The following is a 14041-nucleotide window of genomic DNA, read 5'->3' as shown; positions in this document are numbered from 1 at the left end:
TTGAAGAAGAGCTTCATTATCATCGAGTGGCGTTGTTCTTTAATGCTAAAGGTTTAAATAAAATGGGAGCTCCAAGTCGACCAGTCTCTTTTTGACAACGTGTCAAACATGGCGGATGACAAAGTAACTTTGGCTTTATAACGCTACCAACATAGAGTATGGACCACTGATGTTATGATGCAGTGATGCCTTGAGGGTAAGTAAAAAAAAAAAAAAATCTTTTTTGGGTAAGCTATCCCTTTAACATGTTATTTTTTCCATAATTAATTTCACCAAATAAATGGGTAAAATAAACAGCCCTAATTATAATATCGTTATACAGTATGTACAGCATCACACCACACTGCAATCTACGTCTTGTATAAAGTAATGATGTATATTTTATTTAACTGTAAAACTGACACAAAGAAACTTTTGGTTTTCCAGATTAAACCACATCTCTAATGAAAATAAACCATAGAAGTGAGCTGCAAGAGTGAGATGGAAGATAGTAATGACTTCTTCTTCTAGTAATAGTAGAAATCTTTCTACTATTAACTGGACATTAAAACTGAAAAAAGTTGATTTAATAAGTTGGTTCAAAAATGGTCAGACCAACTTCATTTGAACTGTTTACTGGACATGCACATCCATTTTACAAGCACATGATGGCGCCATTTTGATCGTCATTTAAAGGTGCAGTACGAGATCACAACAAACTTCCTCAACCTTTCAAACTTCATCGTTCAAAGTAAGTATCTTTATTTATTTCATTATATTTATTATATTGTTGAAGTGTTTGTAAACCGTCAGTGTGATCGTCGAGCATTGTTTGCGATGTGCAAATATATCTACTGTTGAGAGTTTTTAATGGCAGTAAAATGTACAATTGTCATTTCACCTGGTTTTAAAAGTCATAAGTAATAGTAACACTGGTAAAGCTTGTTATTTTAAAGTAAGTTTGCATGAACGTTCTCATTAAGGAGAAAAGTCCGTGTACGTTTTGATCCTTTGTTTTTCAATTTGAAATGAAATAAGCAGAAAGGAGAAGCAGGCCCGGTTCTACGGGGGTGCTTGAGGGTGCTAAGCACCCCCAAACAAAAGCAAAAGCACCCTCAGATAAAATTATTAATAGCGTATTAATTTTTAAATTAATGAACACGCAGACTAGACAAAAATTAATACATGGAATGGGACATTTTTTTATTCCATATCTTGCTTGCTATCATGTTAAACGTGTACTAGTTTTAACGCTGCAAATTCTGTAAAAAATACTGTAAATGCACAAGCTGAATTGTTAAAAGCGCACCTCGGGTCATGTGACACGAACCAACCAATCAGCTTCATCCTTTATAGAAACAACATTGAAAACTCAGCCAAGACGGTGAAACAGCTGATCATAGCTGTACAGGGATAGACATTTTTAAAATACATTTTGTAGCAGGGCAGTGCTAGAAAGCCATTTATCATTTGCTGAAACTAACTTGTCTTCATGGAGAGCGTAGGCCATGGTTGCCTAGTAACGACAGACGCCATGGGAGCGTAACTTAGCGCTTTGGAAAGAACGCGTTTTTAGGCGCGACATGTGAACTGCTCCTAGATGAGCATGCAGTAATAACCTTCACAGTGTATTCTTGATGTTAGATGGCATTTGTTGAAACTACAATTACGATACTAGTGTAGACGATTTATATTACTCAGTCCTATTTGGTGGTACCGTTTTCATACAGTTCCATGCATATTTTTTGTGAGCACCCTCACAATTTTCAGAAGCACCCTCAGTGATTTGGTTCTGGAACCGGGCCTGAGGAGAAGACGGCTCCTTTTTTCATTTTTTCATTTGTTCAGAAAAACAAAAAAGATTTCAGTTTGATTTTTTCTTTTCTTTTTTTTTTTTTTTAAAAAAAGAAGGATAAACGGCTTCCAAATTTGTTTTCTACATGTGGGCGGTCACGAGATGCATTCGAAAGAAGTTTATCATTAATAAATACAAAGTACATCAAATAAAATAGGCCTACAAGATATTTTTATTCAATATTTGTCACACACAGGCATAAATACAATCAAAACTTCTATCAAAACTTTATTGGCATAATTGTTTACAGTATTTGCAAAATATAGCAAATACTAGCATATAGGGCAGAACGTTACACAATACACAATAAATATAAAAAATATAGCCACTTATAAGTCACTTATAATTTATTATTAGCCTATTATTATTATTATTATGGTTAGGCTATTATTATTTTAATAACTGGTTAGGGCTAATTTTATTAATGCTTGACAATTATGCCAATAATGTTTTGACTATATAATTGTATTTATGCCCGTGTGTGACGATAAATGAGTGTTTTCATTTACAAATTAAACTACGTGAATGATTCATTCCTCACTAAAACACTAGTCTAATAATTAGACGAAACAAAATAAAATATAATTCAACCTTTAAACTGCATTCCAGTAAAAATCACAGTCATATAACATATGTCGAGCATTTACAGTATTTTCATATAGAACGTTAAGTAAAGAGATGGAACATAAACGAAAATAAAATAATAGGCTAATAATAATAATAATACTTAAAAAATGATCAGTTAATAGAATGTTGGATAAAAATATCTTGTAGGCCTATTTTATTTGATGTACTTTGGGTAATATTTATTAATGACAAACTTCTTTCGAATGCATCGCGCACAGACAGCATTCACACAGACAGCATCCCCTGTTGTTAATATAATCATTTAATAATGTATTTATTTCTATAATAATTAATATAATACCCAGCTAACAATCTTTGGTTTCCAGAACGTTCTGGGAACGTTAGGTTTTGGTTCCCAGAACGTTCCCAGTAGGTTTCCAGAACGTTCCCCTAACCTACAGGGAACGTTCTATTTACGTTAAGAAAACTTTCCTGGCAAACCAATAAGGAATGTTCTATTTATGTTCCTAGAAGGTTCCCTAAGTTCAAAGTTCTCCTAACCTCTTCACTCCCATACCGCTGCCGTACGTCAGCACTCCGCGTCCCGTAGTAGGCAGCATGGAAAACAGACGGATGTGGACCTCAATTATCACTACTACAAACCATGTCTTGTTTTAAACTATTGTTTAATCCTTACAGATATTTAGAGCACATTTAGCCACCATAAAATGAGATTAAATTATCCTTTAATAGATTTGTTTTATTCGTTAATATATAAGGTTAGAAGTACCATAACCCAGATTTTGTTTATTAAAGCACCAAATAACACTGACTTCAACAAAATATTTGATTTTAAAAATGTTAATTTTATTTTTACAGACATTGAAAACGAATAACATTTATTTGACCTTACTTAGAATAGTATTACATTCGTTTCTTACTACTGAATTAACGACGATGTGCTTCTCTCTTTTGGTCAGTACACAACAACTTCTCCGTTAACATCATGTTCTCTTCAATTAGACGTGTCAAATTCCCCTGAAATCACAATATTTACTCTCGTATATATATTAATTATAAGTAATTATTCATTAAAGCGATCAATCAACGAATGTTAGTCAGTCAGTAAAACGAAATGACCGTTAATTTTTAAATTACGCGAGTGCGCGGCTTTCTGTGGAAGGCAGGATTGAGCGCGTGCTGGAGAAGCGCGTGCAGAACAGAGGCGCGCAGAAAAGAAATATACAAACAAACCCAGTGTTAATGATATGATTTATTGACTACGCTTAACCTTCGCTTAATTGGAATTATATTATAATTATAATGCGATTTGACCACTTTGATGTCTACACTTTATTAAAGGCTTATTTCAGACATGAAATTCTGCAAAAAATAGTTTGTTTATGATGAAAAAGAATACATTTCAGCATTAGAATGATCAGAAAGATCTGCCAAGTTTTTATTAGTTTACACGGATATGGCAACTAAAAATAACCTGCAGGGAACGTTCTGGGAAGTTTCTTTATAGGTTATAAAAATAAAACTTAAAAACAATCTGCAGGGAACGCTCTGGGAAGGTTGTTTTTAGGTTATAAAATAAACCAAAAAATAACCTGCAGGGAACGTTCTGGGAATGTTCCCTGTAGGTTGTAAAAATGCAATCTAAAAATAACCTACAGGGAACGTTCCGGGAACGTTTTCTGTAGGGTTATAAAAATAAAACCTAAAAATTACCTGCAGGGAACGTTCTGGGAAGGTTGTTTTTAGGTTATAAAATTAAAAAAAAAAAAATAACCTGCAGGGTTATTATAACCTGTAGGTTATTAAAAAGACAACCTACAGGGAACGTTCCTAGAACGTTCTCATTTGGTTCCCAAAAAAATAACCAAACGGGAACCATAGGGGAACGTTAGGGGAACGTTCTGTGTTTGCTGGGTAATTCCTTAATTCAAAATAAAATGGTAATAAATCTGTCTCTGATAATTCCGGGTTACTATGGTCAATCAGGTTTGTTTACACATTAAACTGGATGAAATGGATGTCGTTCCCTCATCACAGCATCTCGTGGCCACGACATAATATGATGTTCCCACGAGTTGATATGTCGTGGCCACGACAAACTTAAGTGAACCGAAGGTGTCCCCTCCCGATCACCGTAGTTATCTTGTCATATGGCTTACATGGTAAAATTAATTTAACGAATTATTGTTTTGAAATAATTTTTTTCTTTCTTCCAACAACATAATATTACAGTGTAAATCAGATATACAAATAGGTTAAACAGAAAATTGCTTACCTCAGTGTTACTGCAAGTTTTTCCTTTGGCCCAGTTGGTGTCCGATAATTTATAGACATCCCTGTGATGTCAGGTCCAATAACTGACAGCAGGTCCTCCATTTGTTCTGTACTCATTCTGAAGTACTGCAGGCTCGGCTCGGCTTGAGTGCTGAGTTCAACCCCCGATTAAGGCAAGTCTGTCAAAGTGTACTCTTTGGCTGTGAATGTGGAAGGACACATATTTTTTTTTCCAAGCACTCAATTTACTCAAAAATGATGTAACGTGGACAGCAGCAAGTACACTTTTAAAGCTGCTACTCCAAACAGCCCCTCATGTCTCATCTATTTTGCTCTGGAACTCGTCCGGCGCAGAGACTGTTCCGAGCGGCAGACAAAGGAACCGGTATCATCCAAAAATCGTGTTCAAAGTTGTACGCTTAGAAGATTTTTTTGCCAACTTGATGACCCAGTACCTTCATCTGGCGTCTAAAACACTGAAGTATTAGTGTATTGGTAGTGGATAATGCGGCCGTTTGATCGCCTTATTGAGGTCGTGCAGATCAAGGCATATGTGGAGTTCCCTGGTGCAGGGTTTTTCCACTACGATTAAGGCATTGGCCCAGTCTGTCAGTTCGGTCGCCTTTGAGATTATTCCTTGACATTCTATTCCATTCTGTTTAATTCCTCCTTCAAGTGTCAGCGCAAGGTGAATGGAACCTTTCATGGAGAATATACTACTGGAATGGCAGCTGGATCAAGGTGTATTTTACACTCGTCTGGGAATTCCCCTGTTCACACATCTTTGAATTCACTGAACAGGTCGTTGTTCTGTCTGCTACTTGTTTGTATGGAGATTACCAGATTTATCAAATCCATTTCTAGGCACGCTTTAAGTCCTAGTAGTATTGGTGGCACTTGGGTGTCAATGACATAAAATTCCTGCATGGTTTTGGTCTGTTTATGTTTGCATTGGAGCTGGTCTTTTACAAATAGGGGTTCTCCTCTATATCCTTATAGTTTTTTTTGCTGGTTTTAGTTTACAGAGGTGTGTGACATCTCTAATTTTGTTTACTGGGATTGTTTACTTGTGTTAAATTACTCCAATTTAAATCTCATTTTGTGTAGATTCAAACCTACATCAGTTTTGGCAAAAGCCACTTTACTGTGTTCTTCATTTATCGTGTCAATGAAGAATTCCTTTGTTGTTTCACAGTCTGGCTCAGTGTCGTTGCTTACAGCGTGCACCGCTTTTTGTTTCCAAGGCTGTTGACTTGTAAGCCTTAGAGAAGTGGTTTAGTTTCTCGCACTTCTTACATTGTCTACCCATTGCTGGGCATTTCTCCTTATCTTGGTACACCTGCGTGCATCATCCACATCATAGATTTTGTGCTGTCCCGCTTAGCTTTGAAGGCTATTTTCGCATGACCTTGCCGGTTACCTCGTTTAAACGGTGTGCACGACCTGTGGCTTCTGAGCTGCACTGTGTGGTCTGGACATAGACTTTAGTTGACCCTGTGCTACTGTGTGAGATCGTGCAATGTCTATGGCTTTTTCTAGGGTGAGATCTGGTCTGTAGTTTAGCAGTTTTTCTTTCACTTTTGAGTTTATGGCAAAAACTATTCTGTCCTTTAGAATCTCGTCTACATTAGTGTACACACAGTCTTTAACTAACAATTTCATTTCCTTTCATTTCTCATGGAATTTGTAGCATGCGAAAAACATGTTTTTTCTTTGCCATCATGTATGCTTTGAATCTGTATGTGCTTAGAAGTTTTGCATTTTCTTCAGTCAATGTCCAGGTGTTATAAACGTCTCACTCTTTCTCCCCTACACCCAGCAGGAGATAACAGCAGTGTTCCTCTTCCGATTTTTCATGGAACGGGCCCTTGAACATCAGCTCAGTGTTGTCAGAATCTCCTCCATCTGTCAGACAAATCCAGAGAATCCCAGTCCATCCTGGGCATCGGCACGCCAGCGGAGTCCATCTTCTCTTCCTATGAGTTCTTTTAGTATTCTGACACCATGCTTTTCTGTTCACTCTATCATGAAATATTATGATTAAACACAACGTGTCATGCATTTGACAGATCTCCTTTTTTATTATTATTATCACGTTATTTCCTGTGACCATCAGGTTTATGGGTAATGCAGTTTGACATATAACGGTGATACCAATCATTACAGAAAGGCCCTTCTGAACTCCGATCCTCTCACTCTGGTCAGCGGTTGACGACAATCCTGTCAGCACGGTCCACATATGTTGTCATTCCTCTTATCGCTATCTTTATCCGCAAGTGTGATCCTAGACAGTTTATGCAAGAAGCATTGGCTCACCGCAGCAGTTCTCCTGTTAGTGTCTGTGAGGCACTTTGAATTAGTCAGGAGCTCCACAGCCACGCTTAACCAGCAGTAACTAAAAAAAGTTCACTTGCTCAAAGTTCTCTCTAATGTCCTTGAGATGGACTACAGTGCTGGTGTTTCTCATGGAAAAACTCATGTCAGTCTGACATTTCCATCTCACTCTTTTTGCACCTCTCGCCCCCTCTCATATCCCGATCCCTGATTCGTTATCCTTACCAAAGCACAAAATTACATTACAAAGGAAAAAAACAACAGGCCCAACTATTTAGATTATTTCCGACTACACTTTTAATTTAGCACAATGTTATACAATATTTTCATTTTAATTAAATAAGAAATATGAAATCTGCAACCATGTTTTTTTTTTTGCAGGGACTACAATTATATTTCCAAAATATATCAAGATGGCCCATATCTCCGTTGTTGTTTGTTTTTTCTTTCTTTCTCTGTCAGGACACAGATGGAGTAGATCGAGTTCATCGCCCCCAAAGCTTCACAGTCTTTACCATTTCATTTGGTAACGTTAGGCAGCTTTGATTTTAAATGCTGTCTAGTGTCTGATGAACATTGTTTTACATGTGTGTAAACAACGCCTCCTTTGCTTGCTTCTGCTTCTTCAGCAGCTGTGGGATCTGGAGATTCAGTACTCTTTCAGAAGGCGTTATATGATAGCGCCCCCTACCATATAACAGTGAAAACGTGGATTGCTGGTCATTTTTAGTCAATGGTGGGAAAAGAGTTAATTATTTAATTTGTACATTACCAGTGCATTACAAAACATTCTAATTCAAAAACTCAAAAAATGTAGGTTTCTAAGAAAATATGTAAATCTATAAAAGGCTCTTTAAGAGTCAACAACTACAAGCAAGTATAATTAAAATACTTACACTAAATACTAATTTTCAATGTATCTTCATCAAAGGATTGATATAGGGCAAATATACATAGACTTTTCTGTCAGTACAACTCACTTATGAATAAGTGTATTTTAATTATTTTTCTAAAAGAATACTTTCTCATTTTTAGTTTAAAGGAGTATACCAGCAGCACACTTGAAAATCTTTTTGTAATGGGACTCTTTAATTCTTTTAAAGAACACAAACACAGTCTCACATTTACATCCATTGGTATGTCTAGATGTGATGTTTTTATTAGACTAATCACAATTGAATTATTTTTCTCCAGAGTCAATGCAACAAAGACTGTTGAAATTTCTCCCTTTGCTAAACTCCTTTCACGCTGAGGAAAACAGCAGTTTCTCTCCAGAATGAGTTTGCAAATGCCGTTTCAGTTCTGTGTGGTATGTGAAACTATTTTCACACTGCAGACACTTGTAAGGTTTCTCTCCAGTGTGAACTCTCAAGTGAGTCTTAAGGTTTCCTTTATTTGTGAAGCTCTTTCCACAGTTCGGGCAGGTGAACGGCTTCTCTCCGGTGTGAAGTCTCATGTGATACTCAAGGTGTCCTTTAACCGTGAAGCTCCTTCCACATTGAGTGCAGGTGTAAGGTTTCTCTCCGGTGTGAATCCTCCTGTGATTCTCAAGGTTCGCTCTTTGTTTGAAACTCTTTCCGCAGTGATGGCACATGAAGAGCTTCTCTCCGGCGTGAATCTTTGCATGATTCTCGAGGTGATTCCTGTCTGGGAAACTCATTCCACACAGATGACAGATAAAACATTTCTCTCCTGAGTGAATCCTCATGTGATGATTAAGACTTTCTTTATATCGGAAACTCTTTCCACAGTGATCACAAACGAACGGCTTCTCTCCGGTGTGAACTCTCATGTGAATCGTAAGGTGTCCTTTGATTTTGTAGCTCTTCCCACACAGTTTGCAGGTGTGAGGTTTCTCTCCAGTGTGAATTTTCATGTGGGCATCAAGTTCTTTTTTCTGCTTAAAGCTCTTCACACACTGAGAGCAGATGAACAGCCTCTCCCCGGTGTGGACCCGCATGTGAACCTCAAGTTGTCTGTTTTGTAAGAAACTCTTTCCGCATTGAGAGCACATGAACGGCTTCTCCCCGCTGTGAACCTGCAGGTGATTTTTAAGATTTCCTTTTACCGAGAAGCTCTTGCCACAGTGCTGGCAGGGGTACGGCTTTTCTCCAGTGTGAATTCTCATGTGAATTTTAAGATTTCCTTTCCGTGGGAAACTCTTCCCACACTGTTGGCAGGAGTACGGCTTCTCTCCCGTGTGAACTCTCATGTGGGCACTGAGTGTTTTTTTCAGTGTAAATCTCTGTCCGCACTGAGGGCAAATGAACAGTTTCTCTCCACTGTGGATTTTTAAGTGGATTTGAAGGCTTTGTTTTCGCCTGAAACTCTTTCCACACTGTTCACAGATGAACGGCTTCTCTCCGGTGTAAACGCTCATCTGGACTTTAAGGTTCCTAGTTTGTGTTTTATGAGTCTGTGAGTAACTAGAAGATTTGTCTGCAGTTATGAAGTCATGACTTTTCACATACTGATTTTTCTCTTCCATTTCATTCAGTTCCTGACTCTCCTCTTTCAGGGGCATCAGGTCTAGAGAAAACAGGAACAAAAACAAGTCAACGCCAGTTTAATGGTACAAAGCCATGAAAACACCTAGACATGTAACGTGTAACCTGTAATCTCAGAACCTCTTGTCAACAACAAGAGTAACACGTCCCAAATACTTTCAAACTGGCAGTTATTAAACTTTTTATAAAAACCCACTTTTTATAAAAACTTTATATAAAATCAATATACAGTTGTTGATTGATTTCTACAGTCAAACCAAAAATTATTCAGACACTGGATATAATTTTTGATATTTTTACTAGTGGGTACAGGAGACTGTTGTTAATTTAAGTAAGAGAGGACAGCAAAATAAAGTAAACTGTGACATATTATACCCAGAAATTCTTCATACAGTGCACTAACGATAAAAAAAATGTTTATTCATGCACTTTGACCTGACCATGTTTTGCCTAAGAGTTTCTTTAATTGTTAATGCAACCTTTTTTACACCACAGACTGACCAAAATTAAGCATTACTTGGTAATTCAATGTAACAAAGTATTGATAGTTTAAATATAAACTATATATATTGATAGTGTAAATATCGTCATACCAACAGCTGTCTGAATTTTTGGTTGATTGATAGAGAGGTATGTAATGGATTACGAAGTTATCTGACATTATTGAGCTGAATTTACACAGTGTAACTCTGAGTTCTTGTCATCAGTGTTGGGGAAAGTTACTTTGAAAAGTAATGCATTACAATTTTGTGTTACTCCCTGAAAAAGTAACTAATTACGTTACTTAGTTACTTTTTATGGAAAGTAATGCGTTACGTTACTTTTGTGTTACTTATTAAATGTGGGCAGGACTTGAATCTTTGTTTTTAATATGAAACAATTCTAATGTAAAAGCCCTTTTACACCAAAAGTGAAATGATTTACCTCAGACTGAAAGAAAAGTTCATTTATGCAGAAGATCACTCTTCAGATATAAAAATGAAGCACAAATGTTCGTTTATCTAAAGTCATTTTGTCTTATTAATATGGTTGAATTGGATCATTGAAGGTCAGCAGCAAAAACACCGGTTAATAAAATGAGATTAAATACATAAGGGATATTTGTTTTATTTAACATATTTAATTATTGCAGGTTTGAGTTTACATTTCACTGTTTTTATTCATTTTGAGGAACTGAATCTGTTTTTCATGTTCACATTTAGTCTAGAAAACAGTAACATCATGTTCACTCACAATTTCCCCACAGGAGACTTGTCAATCAATAAATCGAGAAAACTAACTGGTGTTACTTATTTGAAAAAGTAACTCTTTAAATATTTTCTTAGAAATTCAAAAGTAATGCGTTACTTTACTAGTTACTTGAAAAAAATAATATTACGTAACTCGCATTACTTACCCCAACACTGCTTGTCATATTTTATTACCATTTTCTGAACTATAGCAAATAAACTGTGATAAATGTAAGAAATGTTGAAGTCTGGATATATTTTGGTTTGACTGTCTGAAAAAACGTTACTGCATTTCTTTTGCTTATTCCCATAAAAGCTCGTTTACATTCTGCCGTTGTGACTCGAACACACAGGATTTACATACAGACTAATTGTGAATCTGAAAATAAAAACTGTGAAAATAAACTGAAGCGATACTTGACATTTTAATATGAACTGACTCTATTATTGTGTGAGCATCATCAAAAAGCTTTGTAAAACATGTATTTACATTCATTACATTGTATTTACAGTCTTGCCTCGAGATTGTAGTCAAAAATGAAATGCCAGACTGCATTTTATTTTTCAGTCTAAAATGTGTTGTTTTTATTTCAGAAGTAAATATTGTGTTTACTGTTAAACACAATAATTGTTTAGAAATGTCTTATTATTTTTCCTCATTAGTGACGTTATTCATTTTGTCATGAGCTATGTGTAGTAAACACAGTAAAGAGATTCATGATGAAGAAAGACTTTGAGAATAAACCAACCTGTTTGTTCCTCCGTATCTTCATGTTTGACTCTGAATTCTCCTTCAATCTTCACGTCTTCACTCTCCTCTTTAACAGACGCCATCTTTAAGACTGTGTTTTATGTGGATCTCACTTGCTTCTCCAGGAGTTTCTCTCTGTTTGGAAACTCTGTCATGATTATTAATGAACAGACAGAAAAATAAATGCACACTAAATCTCTGTAGTCAGTCTCTGTAATTCAGTAGTCAGTCAGTCAGAGCGAGAGTTAATGGACTTGATCTGATTACACAAATAAAAAACAGTCAAAACTAGCACTGCACATTAATAAAAGAACACAGATCATACAGAGGTTTTGTATTTATGTTGTATGATGTACATTTGGTATGTACTGATTTGTGGATTATAGTTAATGGATTCCACGTTCACGTAAACACTGTGAGTGTATTAGTGGTGATGACAGATGTTTGTGTTGTTGTTGTTGTTGTATTGACGGTGCTGTACTGCAGGTGTCGTCAGTCTGCTGTGATTGCAGCACTTACAAACACTGAATCATTTACACAAGCACTTGATTCAGTTGAGTCTGAACTGATTTAGAAAAGCTCAGTATCTGAAAATGAACAAACAGCGAGTTTATGATGAACTTCACTATACAGTGAGAGAAATGAGACCTTAGATGTTCCTCATGTGTGGATGTGCTCTACTTATAAAAACATGTTCATTAATGTGATCACATTCATTATAACATTACATTCATTCATTTCAAAGCTCTCTATCAAACTGTCTAAGCAGGTTGTATTGGTTGTAACTCTATAAAGGATTAAAATCACAAACCTTTCTTCAGCAGAATCACAGATGCAGGAGTGTGGCGCAGACTGATGACGTCATCCCGCCCCGCCACAATAAAAGTCCTGTTCACACACTTAAAAAGAAATAAAAAAGCTCTCAGATTCACAAACAGCTTCTCATTTATTGAAAATTAATGTTCACACATAATTTTACTCCCCATTCCAGTCCTCTATGAAATAACAGACACTTAGAGAAAAGTAACTTCTTCACATTCCGTAAGGAATCTACGGTCTGTCTTTGATTTGATTGATTTCAGCAGTAACGCTCTTTCATATGAGCAATTTTTGAAAGGCAAGTTTAAAGGAAAATAATTGATTAAATTCTTATATATTATTATATATTACTTTTCTTTATTCAACAAAAATATGGCAGCACAGTGTTCAGTTTCAGTGCATTAACCTGTTTACACAGAGGAAGATTCATCACAGGAGTACGAAAACAACTACTTACATGTTATGATATTAGTGAAGTAAATGTCGTTTTGACAAGAAAAATACCTGAATATCCAGCAGCAGCTGTAGAAAGTGTGAGGTGAAGATCAGGAGACTGTGTGAATCTTCATCAGATTCTTGAAGGAGCTCAAACAGTCCTGAAGTCTGACTAAAGCGCTGAAACGCTGCGGTTTGATTGAGATTTCAGGAGGTCGTCCTTACGGCTGAAGACAAAGCAAACGAAGCACTGGAAGGATGTGAGCAGTTGTAGGAAGCGCTGAGACTCATCAGCAGATCTACAGCACTCATTATCATCCAGATCAGGAAACACACACCTTCATTCACACTCACAAACAATCACAACAATTACACAAACATCAACACACAACACACACTCAACACCAGCATTTCACATTTCTATTCACACACACACACGGCTAAAGAAAAAGAGATTCACTGTGAGATTTTAGGAGACATTTGTCCTCCTGCTGACTTTATAAGAGTCTGGTCAATGTGATTGTGTCTTTTGCAGTAATTATATTTCAACGACTGATCATCTTTCACAGATCTATCAAGAGGCTTTAGAGCAGATTAATAAATGTATTAATGTGCCTTTGATAGAAAGCAAATATATTGTTTGGATGTTTTTGTAGAATATAAATAGTGATGACACGCTATATAATAATTCTTGACAAATTACTTATAAATAAAGCAAAATGATCAGGACTCAACCTTTTTTTATTAAAATAAATGTATAATAGTAGAATAGATAAATATTAGTTCATTAATGAAAAATAAGAATTAAAGGTATCGATATTCCTAATATATATTACAAAATCTGTACCTCTCTAGGAATTGCATGTCGTCCCTGATATGTCCATTGAGGGTCTCATCGTATTTATGAGACGTCTCACACCACCAGTGATGTGTTTAACATCTGTATTCCTTCACTATGTTCATCTGCTCGTCACCAGACAGATAATCCAGAGGTTATGAAGCCACCTATAAAAACTCCATCAGAAACTTTAGCTCCTCTCCTGTTAAGTTGCACTACTAAATGCCAGATCTCTTTCAAATCAAACTTTCATTCTGAATGACTTTTTTAGCTCTAGGGACTTGGACTTCTTCTTTTTGACAGAGACCTGACAAAATGCTGTGGATGTCACCTCTTCAGGAGAACTGACTCCAGCCGACTGTACCTTTCATAATACTCCAGGCTTCTGTGTTCAGGAACCTTCATCACTGCAAACGTTTGCCTGTTGATGCC

The 14041-nt window shown here is 36.3% G+C and overlaps 1 protein-coding gene across 2 annotated transcripts; it reads right to left on the bottom strand.

The window, feature by feature from the left end:
• Positions 1 to 8116: 8116 nt before the first annotated feature.
• LOC127161835 (gastrula zinc finger protein XlCGF26.1) lies at positions 8117 to 12419 on the bottom strand. Of its 2 annotated transcripts, none has more exons than XM_051104588.1 (3): positions 12329 to 12419; positions 11516 to 11665; positions 8117 to 9559 (listed from the first exon to the last, which is right to left on the bottom strand). In XM_051104588.1, exons 2-3 carry the CDS (start codon positions 11598 to 11600, stop codon positions 8274 to 8276), a joined length of 1371 nt encoding a protein of 456 aa, XP_050960545.1. In that variant the 5' UTR covers positions 11601 to 11665; positions 12329 to 12419; the 3' UTR covers positions 8117 to 8273. The 2 variants fall into 2 exon arrangements, with proteins under 2 accessions (XP_050960545.1, XP_050960546.1); XM_051104589.1 differs by having other exon boundaries at positions 11516 to 11652.
• Between the last annotated feature and the right edge of the window lie 1622 nt (positions 12420 to 14041).

This window comes from Labeo rohita, unplaced genomic scaffold (genome assembly GCF_022985175.1).
Source record: "Labeo rohita strain BAU-BD-2019 unplaced genomic scaffold, IGBB_LRoh.1.0 scaffold_75, whole genome shotgun sequence".
Lineage (NCBI taxonomy): Eukaryota > Metazoa > Chordata > Actinopteri > Cypriniformes > Cyprinidae > Labeo > Labeo rohita.
The sequence above is the reverse complement of the archived record's forward strand: the minus strand, read 5'-3'. Positions and strand labels throughout refer to the sequence as shown.

What these genes read in the sequence shown, in the direction of transcription:
- LOC127161835 (XM_051104588.1), bottom strand. Translation starts at nt 11,600, where the DNA reads ATGGCGTCTGTTAAAGAGGAGAGTGAAGACGTGAAGATTGAAGGAGAA. An exon ending in AGATACGGAGGAACAAACAG is followed by an intron (nt 9,560 to 11,515) that starts GTTGGTTTATTC and finishes TGTTTTCTCTAG; the next exon opens with ACCTGATGCCCCTGAAAGAG.